This window comes from Tachyglossus aculeatus, chromosome 1 (genome assembly GCF_015852505.1).
Source record: "Tachyglossus aculeatus isolate mTacAcu1 chromosome 1, mTacAcu1.pri, whole genome shotgun sequence".
NCBI lineage: Eukaryota > Metazoa > Chordata > Mammalia > Monotremata > Tachyglossidae > Tachyglossus > Tachyglossus aculeatus.
Genome location: NC_052066.1, coordinates 125454054 through 125476538, shown reverse-complemented (window position 1 = coordinate 125476538; position 22485 = coordinate 125454054). Strand labels below are relative to the sequence as shown.

General features: G+C 41.5%; 1 protein-coding gene across 3 annotated transcripts in view; it reads left to right on the top strand.

The window, feature by feature from the left end:
* ADGRB3 (adhesion G protein-coupled receptor B3) overlaps nt 1-22485 on the top strand; it is a 705027-nt gene that overhangs the window by 324586 nt on the left and 357956 nt on the right. For all 3 annotated transcript variants that reach the window (XM_038748665.1, XM_038748662.1, XM_038748664.1), the window contains exons 12-13: nt 17714-17782; nt 22286-22394. In XM_038748665.1, coding sequence (XP_038604593.1) covers nt 17714-17782; nt 22286-22394 — 178 coding nt within the window. The remainder of the gene's footprint in view (nt 1-17713; nt 17783-22285; nt 22395-22485) is intronic.

Sequence of the window (22485 nt, the reverse complement as noted above, 5' to 3'; positions counted from 1 at the left end):
TGTGTGGCCAGATAGATAAGAAGAGAACCAGGAGAAAACAATGTCAGTGAACTCAAGGCTGGATAATGATTCCAGGAGATGGGTATGGTCTGCAGTGTTGAAGGCAGCTGAGTGGTGGAGGAGGATTAGGATGGTGTAGAGGCTGTTGGATTTGGCAAAAATATCATTTGTGATCTTCAAGAGGGCGGTTTCTGTGAAGTCACAAGGACGGAAGGCAGATTGGAGGGGATAAAGGAGAGAATTGGAGGAGAGAAACTTGAGGCAACCCTGCTCAAGGAGTTTGGAGAGGAATGGTAGGAGGGAGCTAGAGTGTTAACTAGAGGGAGCTGAGGGGCCAAGGTAGGGTTTTTTTAGGATAGTCAATTAATCAGTAAATATTTACTGAGTGCCTACTGTGTACAAAGTAAACACCAGCACTTGGGAGAGAACAATAGAATTAGTAGATATGACCAGTGCTTTCAAAGAGTTTATGGTCTGGCAGAGGAGACAGACACTAAGATAACTTAAAGACAAAAGAGAAGGAAAGTGAATATTCAAGTAACTGTGTGAATAATATACTTTGTGCCAAAGTGATACAGATGGTTGGCTGCAAGTGCTTAAGTGTGTGATTATCTAGAACCTCAGGGTTTGTCATCTATAGACTAGGGACATATCTAGAAACATATCTTCTTCTGGGTCAGGTATCTCATGGGGAGGAAATGACGAATCATTAGGTTGAAAGAATGTACTTTGGAATTTTGCCCTGTCTATCCCCCAAAAGACTAAAACAACTTTCCCATATGGTATTTAATTTGTCCTCTTAAAATTTCTTTAAGGCTGAAATGGGCAGGTACATAACCCTCCCCTGTTTTTGGTGTCTGTTCTCCAGCCCTGTTGGACCTCCCCTTTTGGTCTTACATACACAGTTCCCCTTACATGTTTAGCCCTGAAATTCTTGGGGAGGAAGTTTGGATTCAAAGAAGTGACAATTTAGGCCCATTCAACTGGCAATTGAGAAGCATGGGGAAATCTACTTGAGGAAGGAAGGGGAAATGTAGAAACGGTGACCTAACTTTATCCAATTTTATCATCACCCCCACCCTCTAGTCTGATCTCTCATCTTCCTTCTTGTCCTCCTGCAGGGTGCAGGATATTAGGTCTCTGTTCTGAGGATCAAATTATGGGCCCACAGCAATAGGACAGGATAGATGAATGAGCCTAGAAAAAACCCATCCCCCTACCCTTGCCACCTTATCTGCATAGTAGTAAAATTGTGCTCCAGTGGTGCCAATTCAGTAAATAATCACCAAAGCCAGGGAAGGCAATCAAGCTGCTCTGGTGATTTTTATATGGTATTTGTTAAGCGCTTACTAGAGAAGCAGCATGGCTCAGTGGAAAGAGCATGGACTTGGGAGTCAGAAGTCATGGGTTCTAATCCTGACTCTACCACTTGTCAGCTGTGTGACTTTGGGGAAGTCACTTCAGTTCTCTGTGCCTCAATTCCCTCAACTGTAAAATGGGGATTAAGATTGTGAGTCCCACATGGGACAATCTGATTAGCTGGTATCCTCCCCAGAGCTTAGAAAAGTGCTTGGCACATAGTAAGTGCGTAACAAATACCATTATTATTATTATTGCCATGCACTGTACTAAGAACTGGAGTGGACAATATGATCAGTTAGGAAACAGCCCAAGTCTCCTAAGGACATCACAGTCTTAATCCTCATTTACAGATGAGTTAACTGAGGCACAGTGAAGTTATGTGACTTGCCCAAGCAGACAAAAGTGTCAGAGGTGGAATAAGAACCTCTGGCTGCCAGGCCCAGGGTCTTTCCGCTAGGCTACACCGCTTCTTCTAGACTGTGAGCCCACTATTGGGTAGGGACTGTCTCTATATGTTGCCAACTTGTATTTCCCAAGCGCTTAGTACAGTGCTCTGCACACAGTAAGCGCTCAATAAATGTGATTGATTGATTGATTGATTCTCGATACACCTACGATTCATCGGTGATTTGGCAGGGAATGTGTCTACCTACTCTGTTATATTGTACTCTCCCAAACACTTACTTTAGGGCTCTGCACACAATAAATACTCAATAAATACAATTTTTTAATTGATTGACAATTTCTTGATGATGCAGACACAGAACAGTCCCCCAACCTAATTGTGTTTGTTGGTGAATACAAGCATTCTTCAAATGTCTTCACTATTTAAACTTTAATTCAAAAGAAAAGGGTAATAAAAGTGTAATGGAAAAGTGTAATCAATCAATCAATGGTATTTATTGAGTACTTACTCTATGAAGAGCACTGAGGGAGTACAATAGAGTTAGTAAACAGAATCCCTGAACTCAAAAAGCTTAGATATAGTTGGGGAGACAGACATAAATTACACGTATGAGTGCTGCGTAATATAAAAGCATGTATATAAATGCCTTTGGAAGGGGGTGGGATGGCTTCCTCAATGCTTAGTGGGTAAGGACTCTACACTGTAAGCTCATTGTGGGCCGGGATGTCTCTGTTATTATATCCCAAGCTCTTAGTACCATACTCCGCACACAGTAACAGTTAAATAAATAGAATTGACAGACCGACTAGAGGTAATGCAGTAGGGAGGGAGATAAGGTGGAGATATGAGAGATTAGTGTGGGTGGGCTTGCCGCAGTAGATGTGATTTTTAGTAGAGATTTCAATATGGGGAGATAAGTGGTCTGCTAGATTCATTCATTCTTTCAGTAATATTTATTGAGAGCTTACCGTGTGAAGAGCTCTGGGGCATGTAGAATACAACAATAAACAATGACATTCCCTGCCCATAATGAGCTGGCAGTCTAGAGATCAATCAATCGTATTTATTGAGCACTTACTGTGTGCAGAGCACTGTACTAAGCACTTGGGAAGTACAAGTTGGCAACATATAGAGACAGTCCCTGCCCAACAGTGGGCTCACAGTCTAAAAGGGGGAGACAGAGAATTAGAGATGTGAGAGGGAGGAAATTCAAACCAGGAAGTACAGCATAAGCAAGGGGTTGATGGCAAGAAATTCAATAGCCAGGCACAATTATTAGTTTGACCTTAGAGGAGTGAAGGGTGCTTGCTGGATTGCAGTGAGAGAGCAGCAAGGATACATAGTGGGGAGAGAGACAAATGAGTTCCATGGAAGCAATGGACAGAAGTCTCAGTTTAATGCAGAGATGGATGGACAAGCCTAGGAGGTTTTTGATGAGTGGGGAGACCATGTGCAGATCTATGTCGAGCAGCATGGCCTAGTGTCAAGATCCAGGTCTTGGGAGTCAGAGGTCGTGTGTTCTAATCCCGGCTCTGCCATTCATCTGCTGTGTGACCTTGGGCAAGTCACTTAACTTATCTGTGCCTTAATTACCTCATCTGTAAAATGGGGAATGAGACTGTGAGCCCCATGTGGGAAAACCTGATAACCCTGTATTTACCCCAGCGTTTAGAACAGTGCTTGGCACATAATAAGCACTTAACAAGTACCATAATTAACATTATTATTGCTATTGTTATGTTTTAGAGTGGAATTGAATTTTAGAATTATTTTGTCTTGAATTCAAGCCCAGAGAAATTACCATTAGTGAGAAAAGCAGGAGAATTTGAACAGAAGATAGTACACAGAGAAAAGGGCATTTGCTTTTACAGATGCTGCTGTAGGATTGTTCTGGAAACTGAGAATTAGTGGTTCACAAAAAATGGCTCAAATTAATGTCTACTTTCCTTCACTCAAAGTCAACTTTCTTCTGCATATCCCTGCAGCACAAGTGACACTCACTCAAACAAATCTTCTTAATAGCTTGAAACGATCTTCTATTGCTTTTCTGTGGAAAAATCAAACATGCAAAACTGAACTATCTAGTGAGGATACATTTAAACCTTGGCCTTACTGACAACCACACAAAAGGAAATGCAGAACTAAATGATAAAATGTCAGTTTCTGTTTCACCAATTGTAGCAATTCTGCTAACTAGGGCAATTAGAAACCCCTATAGACCTAAGTAGATTTTTACCAGCTATGGCTTGTTGGTGTCTGAGTTAAAACTTTTCCACTTAGGCTGGTATATATTTAAGGGGCACTTGAAGTGGTTGCATCATCAGTAAGAATCATGAGAAACTGCAAGGGAGATACTGCAAGGGAAATACATACAGAGTTTCATTCTGCAAATGATTATCAGTGAGAACACAAAATCCCACAACAAAGATAGTGAGTATGGAATTCCAAACCAGTGAAATTGTCATGAAAAAGGTAATTCTGAAGAAGTGTGAAAAGGATCTAAGACTTACGGAGTAAAATATACGATAATCTTTGTTTCTGCCTTTCCAGTGCTGCTTTAAAAGATTCGTAAAGAAAACCGATAATGTGTGCCCAGCACTCTAAGTCCACTTAATACAAAACCAATACCTGTTTCACCACATCCTCAACTTAAAGGTTCCCTGAGAGTACAACTACTATTGTTTATACAATCAGTGTAATGCCTTTAGTGGGAGTAAATCATAACTCTTCCTTTTCTGTCGACCGGCTGTTATGAACTTTCCCAAGTGCTTAGTATGGTGTTCATATAGTAAGTGCTCAATAAATAAAATTGATTGACTGATATGGAAGGGAGTAGGCATGCATAGACTGAGTTGTGCCAGGAAAAGAGAATGAAATACAGTTTTCATAAGCCTCTAATTTGTCCTCTCTCTTCATTCCGGATTGGGTGGGAGACTTTCTAGGGTGAATATTTCTTTCTAGGGTGAGTTGTGCTATTTCCAAAGAGCAAATAGAACAAATTTTCATGGCATCTAGACAGTTGGTTGGCCTCTGGAAACATAATTACAGAAGATATGGAACTTCAAGTTAGGATTTAATCACCCTGAAAACCTGCAAGCTTTTGAGTTTTGCATTTCCAAACTTAATAAAGCTACCTATCCCACCCAGTTCACCCACTGCTAGCCAGTCCAAGATTTTCTCATGCTGCAGTGGGGCTTCATACCATCCCCACAATAGGAATTTTCCACTAGAAACAGCCTTTCAAAAAATATGCCTTGCCCCAAGCAGATCACTATACAGGGAATTGGAGATTTGTCAATTATCTGAGTTATTTTTCTGTCAAGTTGGACCATTCCAACTCCAAAGTGGATTATTTTATTTTTCCTGGAACTGGAATTATGCAGTTTGGCTGTCAACATTGATCCAATTATCCAGAAAAATGCCACCTCTTTATTGTCTCCTGGAAGAAATACTAAAACAGATCCTATCATTGAAATAGGCTTCAGTGTTCAGGGCCTTTATCAGTCTCTGTTAGGTTGTGAGGCTGTACTCATTGCCACTTATGAAGGCATTTGGTAGTTAGCTTTACTAGTGCCCTAAATTTAAGGTTATATTTAGAGTTCAAATGAAAAATAATTAGAAGCCTCATATATAGCTGAGAAGATGTCTGGGAATATTTTCTATGAAGGGTTTTTTTTTTGATAAATGCTGAAATTAACTTTATTTTAATATTCATTCAATCATACTTATTGAGCGCTTACTGTGTGCAGAGCACTGTAAATACAATGGGAATGTGTTCTGCATAAGAGGTATTTGGTTGGTTTATTAACTTCTGAAGGCATCCTCTTCTAGACTGTGAGCCCGTTGTTGGGTAGGGATTGTCTCTATATGTTGCCAATCTGTACTTCCCAAGCGCTTAGTACAGTGCTCTGCATACAGTAAGTGCTCAATAAATATGATTGAATGAATGAATGCTGTCAATTCTACCAATCCCACTGCAATCCAACATGGCACTGCCTCCCCTTCCTAGTCATTACATAATCCAACGCCAGCCTAGTGCCTGACACGCTTATGTGGCCCCACTTACGGCAAGGTTTAGAGAAGCAGCATGGCTCAGTGGAAAGAGCACGGCTTTGGAGTCAGTGGTCATGGGTTCAAATCCCGGCTCCACCATTTGTCAGAAATGTGACCTTGGGCATGTCACTTAATTTCTCTGTGCCTCAGTTACCTCATCTGTAAAATGGGGATTGACTGTGAGCCCCCTGTGGGACAACCTGATCACCTTGTATCCCCCCAGCGCTTAGAACGGTGCTTTGCATATAGTAAGCTTAATAAAAATGCCATCATGCCATCATCTCCTCTCCCAGAAAGTCATGTGATGTATGTAATCTGAAGCCATCTTGGTGGTCACTGCCCCACCTGTGGCCCTGCTTGTAGCTCCTGATGCTGCTGATGTTATTACCCCTGCCACCAGGTTGTGTGGGTGAAGTGAGACACATGTGCATGTTGGAGTAAGTCCCTTTTCCTCCTATCAAAGCAGGAAAGTGGCACAAACTGAACGACTCCATACTAGCAGATTGGGATTATTATTATTACTATTATGGTATTTGTTAAGTGGTTACTATGTGCCAAGCACTGTTCTAAGCACTGGGTAATCAGGTTGTCCCACATGGGGCTCACAGTCTTAATCCCCATTTTACAGATGAGGTAACTGAGGCACAGAAACGTTAAGTGACTTGCCCAAAGTCACACAGCTGACAAATTGTGGAGCTGGGATTAGAACCCACGACCTCTGACTTCTAAGCCCGTGCTCTTTCTACTGAACCACACTGTTTCTCTACTCTACCCTGCTGCAGGGAACAATTCCCTTTTTACCCACACACACTTTGATTTTTCAGGAAACTGTACATTAATCCAATGTCAGCTTAGTTCCTTCCTCTAGAGCTTCAAGGAAAGTCTCACCTTCCTCTCCTGGGGCCCTGTCCCCAGGTCTGAAGATCTGGTGACTTTGTTATTCAATCTAAGAGATGGATCAACCGGTAGCCATTAAAAAAAGTTCTCTTGTCATATCATCTTGAAAGATTTCCCTGAACAGCACTTAGCTGAACAAAACGTGACAACATGTCATGGAGCTCTTTATTCTCAGTTTGTTTTCTGATTGTTGTTGTGTGGGTGTGTGAAAGGGATTTAGTTCTGCTAAAACCACTTTTTTGTGTTTGTTACTACTATAAGCCATACCCAGATTTTCATCATTCCCTGGGATCTGTCCCTCCAAACTGATTAGTTCCTGAAATGAGAGTCTCAGAATGGGCCAACATTTCATCACCTTGAATTTTGACCCTTTAGGCAGTTGATCAATTATTTTATTGATTTAGTCTGTTCTTTCTTGGATTTTTCCCCCTTAGCAATATACTTCTGAACTGCATCCTCAGTTCTGATCATTGGGATGAGAAATCTTCAAATAGGTCTGTCGAATAAATGCCTCAAGGAAGAATAGCAGTTACTTTAGCTACCTCTCTGGTTTGACCTAGCACTAAGCGTGCACATTTGCTTCTTGTATACTAAGAACAGGGAAAGTACAGTAGTCTTGTTTGGCAGTCATACGTCCCATATTTTGGGGCCCATAAAATTTGTAGCGTCAACTGCCCTAGTCAGTCCCAAAGAACACCTAATATGTATTGTTTAAGATTAGCTCCAAAATTAATCCATTCCAAATTGATGTCTTCTCCTCCCATTTCAAAGGTCAGAAATCCCTGGCATTAGCAGCCCTGACATTTTCGGGACATTACCAAAGAATTTGCCATCAGCAGTAGATCTGGGCTCATGAAACACCAGAAATATGTTGAATCCCTGAGAAATTTGCAAAATGCCTAAGATTTAACCCTTTAATTAAATGACTAGCCATATCCCTCTAGACAACAGCCCTTTAGATTCTAAGTTCATTGAGGACAGGGTATGTGTTTATTATATTGTTGTGTTTTACTCTCTCAAGCACTAAGTACAATGCCCCCCACCTGCAGTAAGTGCTTAATATGATTGATTGATGGAGAGGAAGATTTTTTTGACTGATCCTTTTCCTATCACCCTAAGTATAAAACCAGGCTGTGGTCTAAATCTATGTGTAACCTAATCTAAAGAGCTCTGCCTGAGAATGCAACAAGGAATCTGAAAATCTGTGACAGAATTCAATTCTGATATCCTGAGAGACACCTTACAGCTGTCTTTATGTGTGACCTGTTTAACCACAGGACTGTAAGATCCTTATGAGCAGGGAACATGTCTACTAACACTCTGCTGTATTGTACTCTCCCAAGAGCTTAGTATAGTGCTCTGTACACAGAAAGGACTCAATAAATGGAATTTAGTGATTGATTTTTTTTCAGTTGTCTTGGTAGTATTGGGTACATATTTTCATGAAGAAACTCTTTCTGTGTTTTACACCACTGGGTCTTTTGTCATTTCAGTCTTACTCTATTTCAATCAATCAATCAATCAATCAATCAGCCAGTTGTATTTATTAAACATGTACTGAGTGTACAGCACTGTACTAGCACTTGGGAGAGTAACAATCGAAGACTTACTAGAAATGATCCCTGCCTATAGGGAGCTTACAGTCCGGAGGGGGACATAGACATGAAAATGAATTATGGGCATGTATAGGTTCTGTTGACCTGAGGATAAGGTGAATATCAAGTTTTCAAGGATACAGATCCAATAACATAGGTGGTTCAAAAGGGAGAGGGTGTAGGGACAAGAGGATTTAATCAGGAAAGACCTCTTGAAGGGGATTTGATTTTAATAAGGCTTTGAAGGTGGGGACAGCTGTGGCCATATATGAAGGTAGAAGGAGTTTCCTGCTCCTCTGCAGTCCCACCTTACTCCTGTCCCTTCTTCAATTTTCCCATTACCCAACCCAGGAGTTCTATGTCCCCTTCTATTCTCCATCTACACCCATTCCTTTGGATAACTCATTACTATCTCCCAAAGCTGTAGCTATGTAGCTGTAGCTATGATTCCCAAAGCTACATCTTCAGCCCTGATCTCTTTCCTTTTCTGCAGTCTCTTATTTCCTCCTGCCTTCAGCACATCTCTACTTGGATATTCCACTGACATGTGAAACAACATAGCCAAAACAGAACTCCTCATTTTCTCACCAAATCCTGTCCCCCCTGTGGCTTTCTCATCACTGTTGACAGCACCATTATCCTACATGTCTCCACTGTAGACAATACCACTATCCTACCTGTCTCACCAATCGATACCCTTCTCATTATCTTCTCTCCCATCTATCTCTCTCATTCAACTCACATACTCAATCTGTCACAAAATCCCATCGGTTTTTCCTTCACAACATCATTAAAATCCACTCTTTCTTCTCTATCCAACCTGCTACTATGCTGAGCACGTGTAATATCCTGCATCTGCCTCCTTGCTGACCTCCCTGTCTCCTGTCTTTCCCCACTCTAGTCCATACTTCATTCTGCTGCCCAGATTATTTTTCCAAAAAACTGTTCAGTCCACATCTCCCCAGCCCTCAAGAATCTCCTAGGATTCCCCATCCACTTCTCCATCAGACAGAAAAAACATCTTACCTTTGATTAGAGCACTTAATCATCTGGCCCTCTCGTATCTTACATCACTGATTTCCGACTACAACCCAACATGCTCACTTGGCTCCTCTAACACCAACCTACTCACTGTACCTTGATCATGTCTAACTCATTTCCAGTCTCTCATCCTTATCATGCCTCTGGCCTGAACCACCTTCCCATTCATATCTGATAGACCATCATTTCCCCCACCTTCAAAGCCTTATTAAATTCACATCTCCCCCAAGATCCCTTCCCCTTCCATCATTTTCTCTAATCCCTTTCCCTTCTGCATTGCCCTTGCACTTGGAGTCTTATATTTTTACCCTTTATTCACTCCACCCTTAGCTGACAGTACTTATGTACATACTTAGAATTCATTTATTTATATTAATGTTTGTCTTCCAGCCTAGACTGTAAGCTCCTTGTGGGCAGGAAGCATGACTACCAACTCTATCATACTGCACTCTCCCAAGCACTTAGTACAGTTCCTTGCATACAGTAAAGATTCAGTAACTCTCATTGATTGATCGATAGATTAATTTCCAGGCTAGAAGAAGGCAGTGGGTAAGGTCAGTGATAAGACAGATGAGATGGAAATACTGTGAGTAAGTTAGCAATAGAGGAGTGAAGTGTGCTGAGTGGGTTGTACGAAAAAAATCATCAAGGTAAGGTAAGAGGGGGAAAGTTGATTGAATGCTTTAAGACATTCTTTTAGACACTTAATGTGAGGTTTTATAGGCAAAAGACCAAATAAGCCCCATGCTTCTACGGTGCTTTTATGCCTTTGGCAACAGCCACCGCAGGTTTTGCCCTGACTTTTAGGACTTAAAAGACAGAGGTTCTCTGTACCTGTGCAATATCTTAACTGCATGAATTGTAACTCTAGCATTAGTGTAATCCTTGCAAATAGGAATTGATGAGATATAGCAATTGGCATAGTCCACTAGAAATAATGGGAAAGAAATATGTTAATGAACTGATTGTGATGGTGAGTCAAAATTTAGATAAGAACATTCAACACAAACTCTTCAAGTCTCATCTTCTGTTATGTTTAATACACTTAAATTAAGCTAAGGGGAAATAGGGGCCATTTTTGCCAATCTCTACTAGTTTACTGCATCTTAAATCAATACCCAACTTCATATTCCTTTGACAGAAAGAGAGAAAGTTTTTAAAATTCAGAGTCATTAGTCAATATATGCATTTAGTGGGTTGATGACCTAGTGTTTTATAATTGATCTCATTTTGATGTTTCTTATAAAATTATGTAATATTTCATCTAGAGATGAAGAAACGAGTGGACTAGAATAGGGATTAAGCTTCCTCTGTTTAGGATTCAGTAGTAAAATGTAAAGATTTCTAAATCTTCCTTAGATGAGTTTTGTAATTCCCGTTTAACTGGTAAATATCATTACAGTATTAGATAAACCAGAGTGAACATCTGAATGCATTTTATTTCATACTAATGGAAGGAAAACACTGTCATTATCTAGAGGTTGAACTAGTGAGAAGAGGGAAAAGCAGAAGGTCTTTCACTTTCATCTTGATGTGCAATTGATTTCCATTGCAGGATCCACTTTTCACTTGGCTCCAAGTGACTCTTTGGCTCAAGTCCAGGGAGAATAGTGAGATGGAAGTAAAGGAACTTCTGTGAGTCACTTCACTTTCCTGTCGGTTGAAAGCAGGCTACAAATTTGAGGAATGGCTAGAGATATGAATTCTCACGCAGTTGATCCATTGCAGCAGAGGTAATCCAGATCTGTATAAAGCAAGTCCTTCCAAGATGAACCCACTTTATATACAAAAAGTTGGGATCATATTAGTTTCTGAGCTAAAAAAAGTTATTTATCCACATTGAGAAGCCATAGGCTAGAGCCCATGTGTTTTCAAGACTGTGGGCAGAGAACACGTCTTCCATCTTGGTTATATTGTACTTTCCTAAGCACTTAGTCCTGTGCTCTGTGCACAGTAAGCACTTAACATACATGACTGATTATCTTCTTAAAAGATTAGAGACAAATATGCACAAGTCTCCTTCTCTTCCCCCTCTCTCTCACTCCTTCTCTTGAAGACATATGACAACAGTATTTGTAAAACAGAGTTCAGGAACCAGAGATACAAATGCTGTACTTCAGTTACCTCATCTGCCAAATGGAGATTAATACTGTCAGCCCCCATGTGGGACAGGAACTGTGTCCAACCTGATTACCTTTTATCTACTCCAGTGCTCCCTGTTCAGGGTTGCACCTGGAGCATTTCCACTACTCTATCAATTTTGACCATGGGAAGGAGAGTCGAGCAGAGGCATATCCATTTTAGTCCTAGCTTGGACAGTGGCCAGAGAGTGGAAGGCAATCGCTATAAGTCAAAACTCAACTGTGCTGGGTAGTAGTTGCATGGGAGAGAATTGAGAGCAGAGACTGAGGTTTACTGGACCGAAGGACGCAATGGTAAACAACTTCCATATTTTTACCAAGAAAACTCAATGGATACACTACTGGAACCAATGCAGATGGAGGTGGGGTTTTCTGGGAGAGATGTGTCCATGGGTCTATGAACACTATGGGTCAGAGACGACTCGACAGTGTAAGACGAGACTCCAGTGCCAAGAACAGTTCTTGGTACATATTAAGTGCTTAACAAATACCATAACTATTATTATTACTTTAATCCTAGCTCCACCACTTGTCTACAGTGTGACCTTGGTCAAGTCATTTCACTTCTCTGTGACTGTCACCCGTCGTCCGTGGATGGATATGTTCAGTAATCGGCGAGGCGAGAGAGAGAGAGGCCGGGGATGGAAAAACTGAGCTTTATATAAAATTTACTCCACGAGGCAAACTGAATTATTTAGTTGTTTAGGTGCAATGGATTGAACTTTCCTTTCGGGAGGAATGTATTTAATTAGCAATATTCCAGCTTCCTTAACAGGAGGAGCACAATCATACATTAATTGTGCATGGGTGAGGTGGCTAGCTCTCACCCATGTGCACTTCCCACTTGGGAAGAATCCACTTACTTTCCCACATCAATCAATCAATCAATCAATCAATCGTATTTATTGAGCGCTTGCTATGTGCAGAGCACCGTACTAAGTGCTTGGGAAGTACAAATTGGCAACATATAGAGACAGTCCCTACCCAACAGTGGGCTCACAGTCTAATAGGGGGAGACAGAGAACAAAACCAAACATACTAACAAAATAAAATAAATAGAATAGATATGTACAAATAAAATAAATAAATAAATAAATAGAGTAAAAAATATGTACAGACATATATACATATATACAGGTGCTGTGGGGAAGGGAAGGAGGTAAGATGGGGGGGATGGAGAGGGGGACGAGGGGGAGAGGAAGGAAGGGGCTCAGTCTGGGAAGGCCTCCTGGAGGAGGTAAGCTCTCAGCGGGGCCTTGAAGGGAGGAAGAGAGCTAGCTTGGCGGATGGGAAGAGGGAGGGCATTCCAGGCCCGGGGGATGACGTGGGCCGGGGGTCGATGGCGGGACAGGCGAGAGCGAGGTACGGTGAGGACAAATCCATTCCATTACCCGCGCATGTGGTGGGTGGCTAGCTTTCACCATGTGCTCTCCCTATGTAGGAGGAATCCACTTATGATCTCCGTTCACAGCGGGGCATCTGGCTCCCACCCACGAGACACTCACCCATACCACGGCCCTTGCCTCAGTGTGTTGGTTCTGGTTGCAGAGGGGACAACTGGCCTTCTGGGCAGAGAAAGACACGTGGGTTGCTGTTGCTGCAGCAGCTGCTCCTCCAACTGCTGTGTGTCTTGGTGTTCTGTCCCCGAAGGTCAGGAGTGACAGGTATTTATCACCTGCGCTCCTAGGCCATTCCAGCTTCCGGCCTCAGTTTATCCAATCTCTGCTCTCCCCCCTCCTCTGTACCTAATTTGATTGGCACAGGTGTGGGGGACACCTTCTGTATTCCCAGCTTGGGCTGTCAATCTAGCAGTTTTGGTTGTGGGGGCGGCATCCCACCCTCACTTTCGAATTTTGTCTCCTGGCTCAGGTCGTCACGAGATAGCATTTGACCTTGAGATGGCCGGTACCCCAGGATCACCTCGGGACATACCACCCCTTGGCCCTCGCCATCCATGCCCACCTGACCAACCCCTTCCTGTGTCCCCTCCGGGTCGCTTAGTGGTGGGGCTGCACTGGAAGCCGTGCCTTCCGGCACTGTCACTCCCCTAACCACATGGGCTGAAAACCTCCCTGGCTTGCCACGGGAACCAGAAAATCAGATCCATGGGTTGGGGCAGAGGACATTTCCTATCCCATGGCCAGGGGCAACAGAGGGCAGCTCCCTGCCCTCAAGGCTTTCAAATAGGACGTCTAGAGGTATGGAAGGTAGTCGGAGGCCCACCATGGTTTTTTTGAGGCACTGCACTGAAGTAAGGGGCCACTGATGGTTGAAGTGTCCACTGCACACAGATAGAGCGGTGCAGCATTGGGACAGGTAACAACTCTTTCCCCCACTAGCGCAACGGTCTTAAAATAGCGCAAAGAGGCTGTAGTGTTTGTCGCACCTGTGTGAATAAGGCCGAGCAACAGCAATTTAGCAACCACCATCCTCCCACTAAGCCCACCGCCAGGAGCAAAAGTAGCAGCAACCCATGGAATAGCGAGCTCCCCCCACCCGCACCAGTCTAAATAATAATAATAATAATAATAATGATGGAATTTGTTAAGCACTTACTATGTGCAAAGTACTATTCTAAGCACTGGGGGGATACAAGGTGATCAGGTTGTCCCATGTGGGGCTCACAGTCTTAATCCCCATTTTACAGATGAGGTAACTGAGGCTCAGAGAAGTTAAGTGACTTGCCCAAGGTCACACAGCAGACCCTGTCCCAAACTCCTCTGGTGGTGTGAGCTCCTCTTTAGCTGCATGGTGCACTGCCACAGATCATCGTGTCCAATTGTCCAGAATTACTGGAATGAAGGGGCAAGGAGCACCGGTCATGTTGAAACAGGTGGTCTGTTGGATGCACTTTCCCTTTCCTGATACCGTAGCCACCAGGAGTGCCAATTTCTGCTCTAAAAGGATCGCCTGCCGCATCTTTACGTCCGCCGCTGTTGGCAGTAAGAGGCATTTTCGTTCCTTTAGGTTTCCCTTTCGGGTTGCCTTTTCCTGCCCCCACTGCCGATGGTCCCGGGAGGCGGCCTACAGAAACGTTGCTAGGAGACCGAGGAGGGAGGCCTTTCCTTTCCTTTTCCTGATTTGGGTAGCCTCCCGCCAGTCATAAAACTCCCCCACCAAATTGGCCGGATCCTCCCAGTGCTCCTCCACCCAGTGGCTGTCCCATCCCGGGGTTTTCCATCCCTGATCCGCGGGGAATTCAAACAATCCTCTCGGCTCTCTGTCGCCCATCACTGATGCCATCCTCCTCGCTGTTTATGTCACCCATCATCTGGGGACGCAGTAATCGGGGAGACGAGAGAGAGAGAGACCTGCGTTTTATGTAAAATTTATTCCGCCAGATGAATTGAATTATGTAGTTGTTTAAGCGCAATGGATTGAACTTGCCTTTCGGGAGGAATGTAATCAATTAGCAATTTTCGAGCTTCCCTAACGGGAGGAACACAATCATACATTAATCTCGCGTGGGTGAGGTGGCTAGTTCTCACCCATGTGCACTTTCCACTCGGGAAGAATCCACTTACTTTCCTACACGGGACGAATTAGAGAAGCAGCGTGGCTCAATGGAGAGAGCACGGGCTTTGGAGTCAGAGGTCATGGGTTCAAATCCCAGCTCCGCCAATTGTCAGCTGTGTGACTTTGGGCAAGTCACTTAACTTCTCTGGGCCTCAGTTACCTCATCTGTAAAATGGGGATTAAGACTGTGAGCCCCCCGTGGGACAACCTGATCACCTTGTAACCTCCCCAGCTCTTGGAACAGTGCTTTGCACATAGTAAGTGCTTAATAAATGCCATTATTATTGTTATTATTATCCATTCCATTCCCCATGCACGCGGTGGGTGGCTAGCTCTTACCATGTGCTCTCCCTACATGGGAGGAATCCACTTATGTCCCCATCCACAGCAGGGCAGCTGGCTCCCACCCACGAGCCACTCACCCATCCCTCGGCCCTTGCCTCAGTGTGTTGGTTCTGGTTGCAGAGCGGGCATCTGGCCTTCTGGGCAGAGAAAGACACGTTGGCCACTGCTGCTGCGTGTTTTGGTGTTTTGTCCCCGAAGGTCAGAGGTGACTGGTATTTATCATCTGTGCTCCTAGGCCATTCCAACTCCCAGCCTCAGTTTATCTAATCTCTGCCCTCCCCCCTCCTCAATACCTAATTTTATTGGCACGGGGGCGAGGAACACCTTCTGTATTCCCAGCTTGGGCTGTCAATCTAGCAGTTTTGGTTGTGGGGGCGGCATCGCACCCTCACTTCCGAGTTCTGCCTGCTGACTCAGGTGGTCACGAGATAGCATTTAATAATGTTGGTATTTGTTAAGCGCTTACTATGTGCAAGGCACTGTTCTAAGCGCTGGGGTAGATACAAGGTAATCAGGTTGTCCCACGTGGTACTCACAGTCTTCATCCCCATTTTACAGATGAGGGAACTGAGGCTCAGAGAAGTTAAGTGACTTGCCCAAAGTCGCACAGCTGACAAGTGGCAGAGCCGGGATTTAAACCCACGACCTCTGACTCCAAAGCCCATGCTCTTTCTACTGAGCTGCTTCTCCAACCTTGAGATGGCTGGTACCTCAGGGTCACCTTGGGGCAATGACTCAGTTACCTCATTTGTAAAATGGAGAGTAACCTAACGTGGGACATGGACTGTGTCCAACCTGATTAGCTTAGTAAGACTGACACACAATAAATGCTTAACAAATACCATAAAAAAGTTATTTATAATTGTGGTCTTCTGGACATGTCTACCAGACACTTCTGTTGCCTCAGTGTGGGAGTGGTTTCTGATTTTGTATCTACTGCATAAGAAAGCCTAGTTGATGTACTTAGGTGTACAGTGATCTCACTGGTGAATGTGTGGTGTTAACTAAATTATATTGGACTTTGCACTTTTGAAGATTTTTTTTATTTTCAGGCAGCATTGCCTATTGGCATACAACATCCCTAAAACCAGTGTTATGTCAGTATTTATAAACTCCATAATCTTATGAGTGCAATGAGAAGTTTGATAATAATTATAATGATAGTAATAGTATTTGCTAAGTGCTTACTTTGTCCAAGACATTGTGCTAAGTGCTGGAGTAGATACAACATAATCATTTTAGACACAATCCCCATTAAGTTCACAGTCTTAATCCCCATTTTTTAATCAATCAATCAATCAATCAATCAATCGTATTTATTGAGCACTTACTATGTGCAGAGCACTGTACTAAGCGCTTGGGAAGTACAAATTGGCAACACATAGAGACAGTCCCTACCCAACAGTGGGCTCACAGTCTAAAAGGGGGAGACAGAGAACAGAACCAAACATACAAACAAAATAAAATAAATAGGATAGAAATGTACAAGTAAAATAAATAAATAAATAAATAAATAGAGTAATAAATATGTACAACCATATATACATATATACAGGTGCTGTGGGGAAGGAAAGGAGGTAAGATGGGGGGATGGAGAGGGGGACGAGGGGGAGAGGAAGGAAGGGGCTCAGTCAAATGAGGAAACTGAGGCACAGAGAATTAAAGTGACTTGCCCATGGTCATAGAGCATGGAAGTAGAGGAGCTGATATTAGACCCCAGGTACTCTGACTTGCAGGCCCGTCCTCTTTCCATTAGGCCATGCTGCTTCTCAAGCGATAGAGGGTTAGAAAATATTCTCTTATTTTTTTTTGGAAACAATAGTTTGGAAGTGCATTTACTGCTAATAACATATTACCTTAAAAACTGATCTGTAGGCATGAAAGAGCAAATAACATTTAGTGACTAGATCGAGGGACTTCAGTCGCTACCCCAAACTGAGGATAGTAAATGAAAAGTTTTGGTAGTTATCCACTTACGGAACATGAATTGGAATTCAACATTGGTTTGATAATTTCAGGAAGAGGATAAAAAATAAACAAGGAGTAGTTTAAAAGAGACAAATGCTGGCTCTTTCAATTACCGAAGAAAAAGTGTCTTAAACTCAAGATGAAGAAAGAACACGAATGTAAGAAATGGTTATGGAGAGCACAGTGGAATATAAATGAAAAACTTTCAGTTAAGGATATAGCACTGCTTAAAAGAAAATTGTCCATTAGCATGTACAGAGAAAATAGCACATAGGAACCAGTAATAATCTTAACATTGGATCTCACAACCTAAATAGAATATACACTTGAATTCTTTTGAGAAAACGTACTTTAATTTCACATAATGTTTACTCTTCTTTAACTTACAGAACTTCTTTCAGATAGTTAGCAACCTTCTAGATGAAGACAACAAGGAAAAATGGGAAGATGCCCAGCAGGTAAGAATTGTAATTGCTGCTGAACAAATTATGTGAATGGACCTGCACTCTTCATCTGTCTCCATGACATCTTGTACACGTTTGCCTTGTCTTTATTCCTACTCCCAACAAAAGCAGTTTGGAGGTGCTGGAACTGGAACTGGTGTTTCCTTTTCTTCATATTCTTGAAAGCCTGGCTGTGGTCACTGCCTCCAGGGTCCTGGTTTTCCCAGTAAGCGTATCTTTGTGTAAATAGGATGATATATATGGATATAGATCTTACTTTGCAGTCATGAGTATGGCTCATTTACATTTCGATTCCTCTTTCCACTTTGCTTTAGAGGGTAAATGTGGCATTTCAATTTTTCTCCCCTGTAACTTAAATGCCACATCCCATCTGTGCTAATCTATAATTATTGATGATTATTTATATGGGTTCCTTTTTGTTCATCAATGAAGAGTAGAAAACAATAAAAATGTGATTTAAAGCATAAAACATCCTGAGGAAAATTAATTATCTGAAAGGACCTATTTCTCTTAGCTTTCTACCCATTCCTCTAGTTTTCTATATCACATATTAATAGTGTAAATCTAATGACTTTCTATTAAAAGTACACTTAATAAAATATATTTAGTATGATTTTATGTAGTTTGTATGCTATCAGTCTCAATAACCTTGAAATATCCTGCATTTTCTATTAAAAAAACCACTCTGGAAATTACCTCTGAATAGCAAAGGACAATATTTAAGTATATACAGTGTGGAATAGAGTGTCCATTAAGCACATATGCCTCTTTCTTGAGTAAGAAGAGCTCACTGGTAGTGATATCCTCTTCATCAAAGAGAGAGACAGAGAGAGAAAGAGACAGAGAGAGACGGAGAGAGAGTGTGTGTCTGTGTGCGTGTGTGCATTAGGTACATGTTTAGAACACATTTAATGAATCAAGATTGATTTTCATAAGTGTATATGGAAATATAGTTTAACTTCTTGGGGAATATAAAATCTAATAGCAAACCCAGGCAAAGTATGGTACTAAAAGGAAATTTTACTCAACTTAAGTATGTGTCTTAATCATAAATGTTTATTGCATGAATATTTTTTCAACTAAACAGCATGCAGTAAGCATTAACCAGATCAAATTAAAAATAGTTTGGGGCCATTTCTATCAAAGCATCAAAGTGTTTTGTGTGGGATAAAGAAATTTAAACATATAACAGAAAGAAAATTCTATTTTCTCTGCTATTTCATATGAGATACCTAAATTGGTTATATTTGTATTTGGTTAACAAATAACTCCCTGGCTTGAGTTGGAGCATCTGGGCCACAAGAAGCAGAGTGGCCTTATCATCATCATCATCATCAATCGTATTTATTGAGCACTTACTGTGTGCAGAGCACTGTACTAAGCTCTTGGGAAGTACAAGTTGGCAACATATAGAGACAGTCCCTACCCAACAGTGGGCTCACAGTCTAAAAGGAAAGTGCTAAATGGAAAGTGCTTGGGCCTGGAAGTCAGAGGGCCTGAGTTCTATTCCTGGCATTGCCACTTGTCCTCTGTGTGATCTTGGGCAAGTCATTTGACTTCTCATTTCCCTTCCCCACAGCACCTGTATATATGTATATATGGTTGTACATATTTATTACTCTATTTATTTATTTATTTATTTATTTTACTTGTACATTTCTATCCTATTTATTTTATTTTGTTGGTATGTTTGGTTCTGTTCTCTGTCTCCCCCTTTTAGACTGTGAGCCCACTGTTGGGTAGGGACTGTCTCTATGTGTTGCCAATTTGTACTTCCCAAGCGCTTAGTACAGTGCTCTGCACATAGTAAGCGCTCAATAAATACGATTGATTGATTGATTGATTCTCTTTGCCTCCGTTCATCTGCAAAATGGAAATTTCATATCTGTTTTGCCTCCTACTCAGACTGTGCACCCCATGTGGGACTTGATTGCTTTATATCTACCCCAGTACTTAGTAAGCATTTACAAATACCACAGATATCATTATTATTATAATTATTATCATTATTACTATTGTTGCTATGATTAATCCTCTCAGTTCCATGGTACTGGATAATGAAAATGTTCCTGCTTCACTTCCCTAATAGAACAAACTTTCTTGACACAAATGAGTCCACCCTTGGGCTCTGCTAAATTCAATATTACTTTCAAGAGACATGGCACTTAATAGTGTAATTAAAAAAACACAAAAGAAATCATTAGAGAAGCAAACCATTAAAGTTTCATTTTCCAGTTTTTCTTGAAAAAGTTTTCATAAAATGGAAAAAAGTCATGTTTGTGGTATAGGAAATCTTGGTAACTTCCATAAGTATGAAAACCTTCTAAATTGTGGGTTCACATTTTTTTTGAAATGTGGCCAACTGTGTATTTAGAAACCTGAAATCAAGCTAAGGTTGCATGTCTTTAACAGATAGGATTTTAATATTGAAGGTGAAGAAGTCTGTGTCTGTGCTTCGAAATTCAGTTCAGCACCATTTCTCTCAAATTTCTCTTAAATTTCACTTCAAAGATAATAGAGATGTAACAAACTAAAAAGGAAGAAGGAAAAATATTCTCTTAGGTTACATAATCCAATTGTGAAAAATTGATTAATTAAGGAAACAGTCTGTGGATTTTACGAAGGGTATTTACTTGATATAAATTGTGTGAAAACTTCAAGGATAGTGAGAACAAACTGGATGTAGATTGCCCATGTTCACACAATTTATCAAGTCCATGCCAGCTCTTATTCCTGTCCCACAGGAACTCTTTTCTATAAGCACTGAGCATTGTTCCTATTGACTTTGAAAAAAACCCCTTCACAGGGCTTAGCTTAGAATGAAGTCAGGGATCACTACAATACTACTGAAAATCTAGAGCAGCTAAGACTGCTTAAATACCCCAAACAGGACAGTATTTTCCTAACAGTACTTAGTAAAGTGTCAAACAAGGAAAGCAGTAACTGTTTAAAACAGACTTTGCTGGGGTGTTTTTATAGCTAGTAGTCAGACGTTTGTCTCAATTCATGTCCAATCATCTTTACATCTTTACAGCTGAGAAGCAGCGTGGCTCAGTGGAAAGAGCACGGGCTTTGGAGTAAGATGTCATGGGCTCAAATCCTGGCTCTGCCAATTGTCAGCTGTGTGACTTTGGGCAAGTCACTTAACTTCTTTGTGCATCAGTTACCTCATCTGTAAAATGGGGATTAAGACTGTGAGCCCCCTGTGGGGCAACCTGATCACCTTGTAACCTCTCCAGCACTTAGAACAGTGCTTGGCACCTAGTAAGCGCTTAATAAATGCCATTGTTATTATTATTATTTACAGACTATTTTCATTTCTAAACTTTCCTCAAATCATAGAAGTATTCCCCTGATGAGTAGGTTATTGTTTTGGAGAAGAATTTTGTACTGACTTACTTTCTTATACTGATCAGGTTTGACACTGTCCATGTCTCACATGTGGCTTACAATCTAAATCCCCATTTTACAGATGGGGTAACTGAGGCACAGAGAAATGAAATGACTTGACCAAGTTCACGCAGCAGAGAAGTGGCAGAGCTGTGATTAGAACCCAGGTCCTCTGATTCCCAGACTCGTGCCTGCTTCTCTACTTTTCCTATTAAGAAGTTCAAAATCCTGGTTTTGAAAAGTCAGTCCACAATCCAGAGCACCTAATATTTATAGATTTAGGTACTGTAAGAAGTGTAAAAAATAGATATGCTCCCTATTCACATATTGGCAACAGCAAATAATCCTTAATTCCTGTTTGAGAAACATCTCCAAAAGTGGGAGCTCAGCGATACTCCTCTTACAAATTCTGGGTTTTCGTCTAGACTCTAAACTTGTTGTGGGCAGGGAGTGTACCTGTTATATTGCTATATTGTACTCTCCCAGGTGCTTAATTCAATGCTCTCTGCACAGTAAGCACTCAATAAATATGATTTATTGATTGTTGTGCTTTTGTCATGGTTCATGTCACCCTGACTCCTCCATGAACCTGCACGTACATCTGTTCCCCTGCGATACAATCACTCTATGGGCAGTGACTCAGGGTCAGGTAAGACTCAGGGTCAGAAAAGTGGCAAGTGTGTGTCTGAACTTGGTGAAGCCTCAGAGCCATAAGAGAAATGGCTGGGAAATGGCTAATCCTGGCTTACTATCTAATAGATTGATTTATCATGTAGAACACCCCACCGCAAACTCAGGACGCTGACATACTTAGCTGTACACTCCGCCATTTCTCATTTATGTCATTAATTTTAAGGTCTTCACCTCCGGACTAGAAGTTCCTTGTGGACAGAATCATGTCTATTATTGTACCGTATTCTCCCAAGTGCTTAGTAAATTGTTCCTCATACATGCGCTTAGTGCTTGAGAAATACCATCAATTGACTGATTGATTGGCTATCCTATCTGTTCTTTTAAAGACAAAGAGCATATCTTTCAAAAATGTATATTCATAATATCAAAGCTGGTAAATTACCATTTTCTCCTGACATTTGCTTATCTTTGTAGATCTATCCAGGCTCAGTAGAATTGATGCAGGTGATTGAAGATTTTATACATATTGTTGGAATGGGAATGATGGACTTTCAGAATTCATACCTAATGACTGGAAATGTTGGTAAGAAACAGGAATTTACTTCATCACATACTGTTACTGAAACTCAAAATTGCAAGTATGTATTTTATACATTCTCATTTGTAAAATTTGA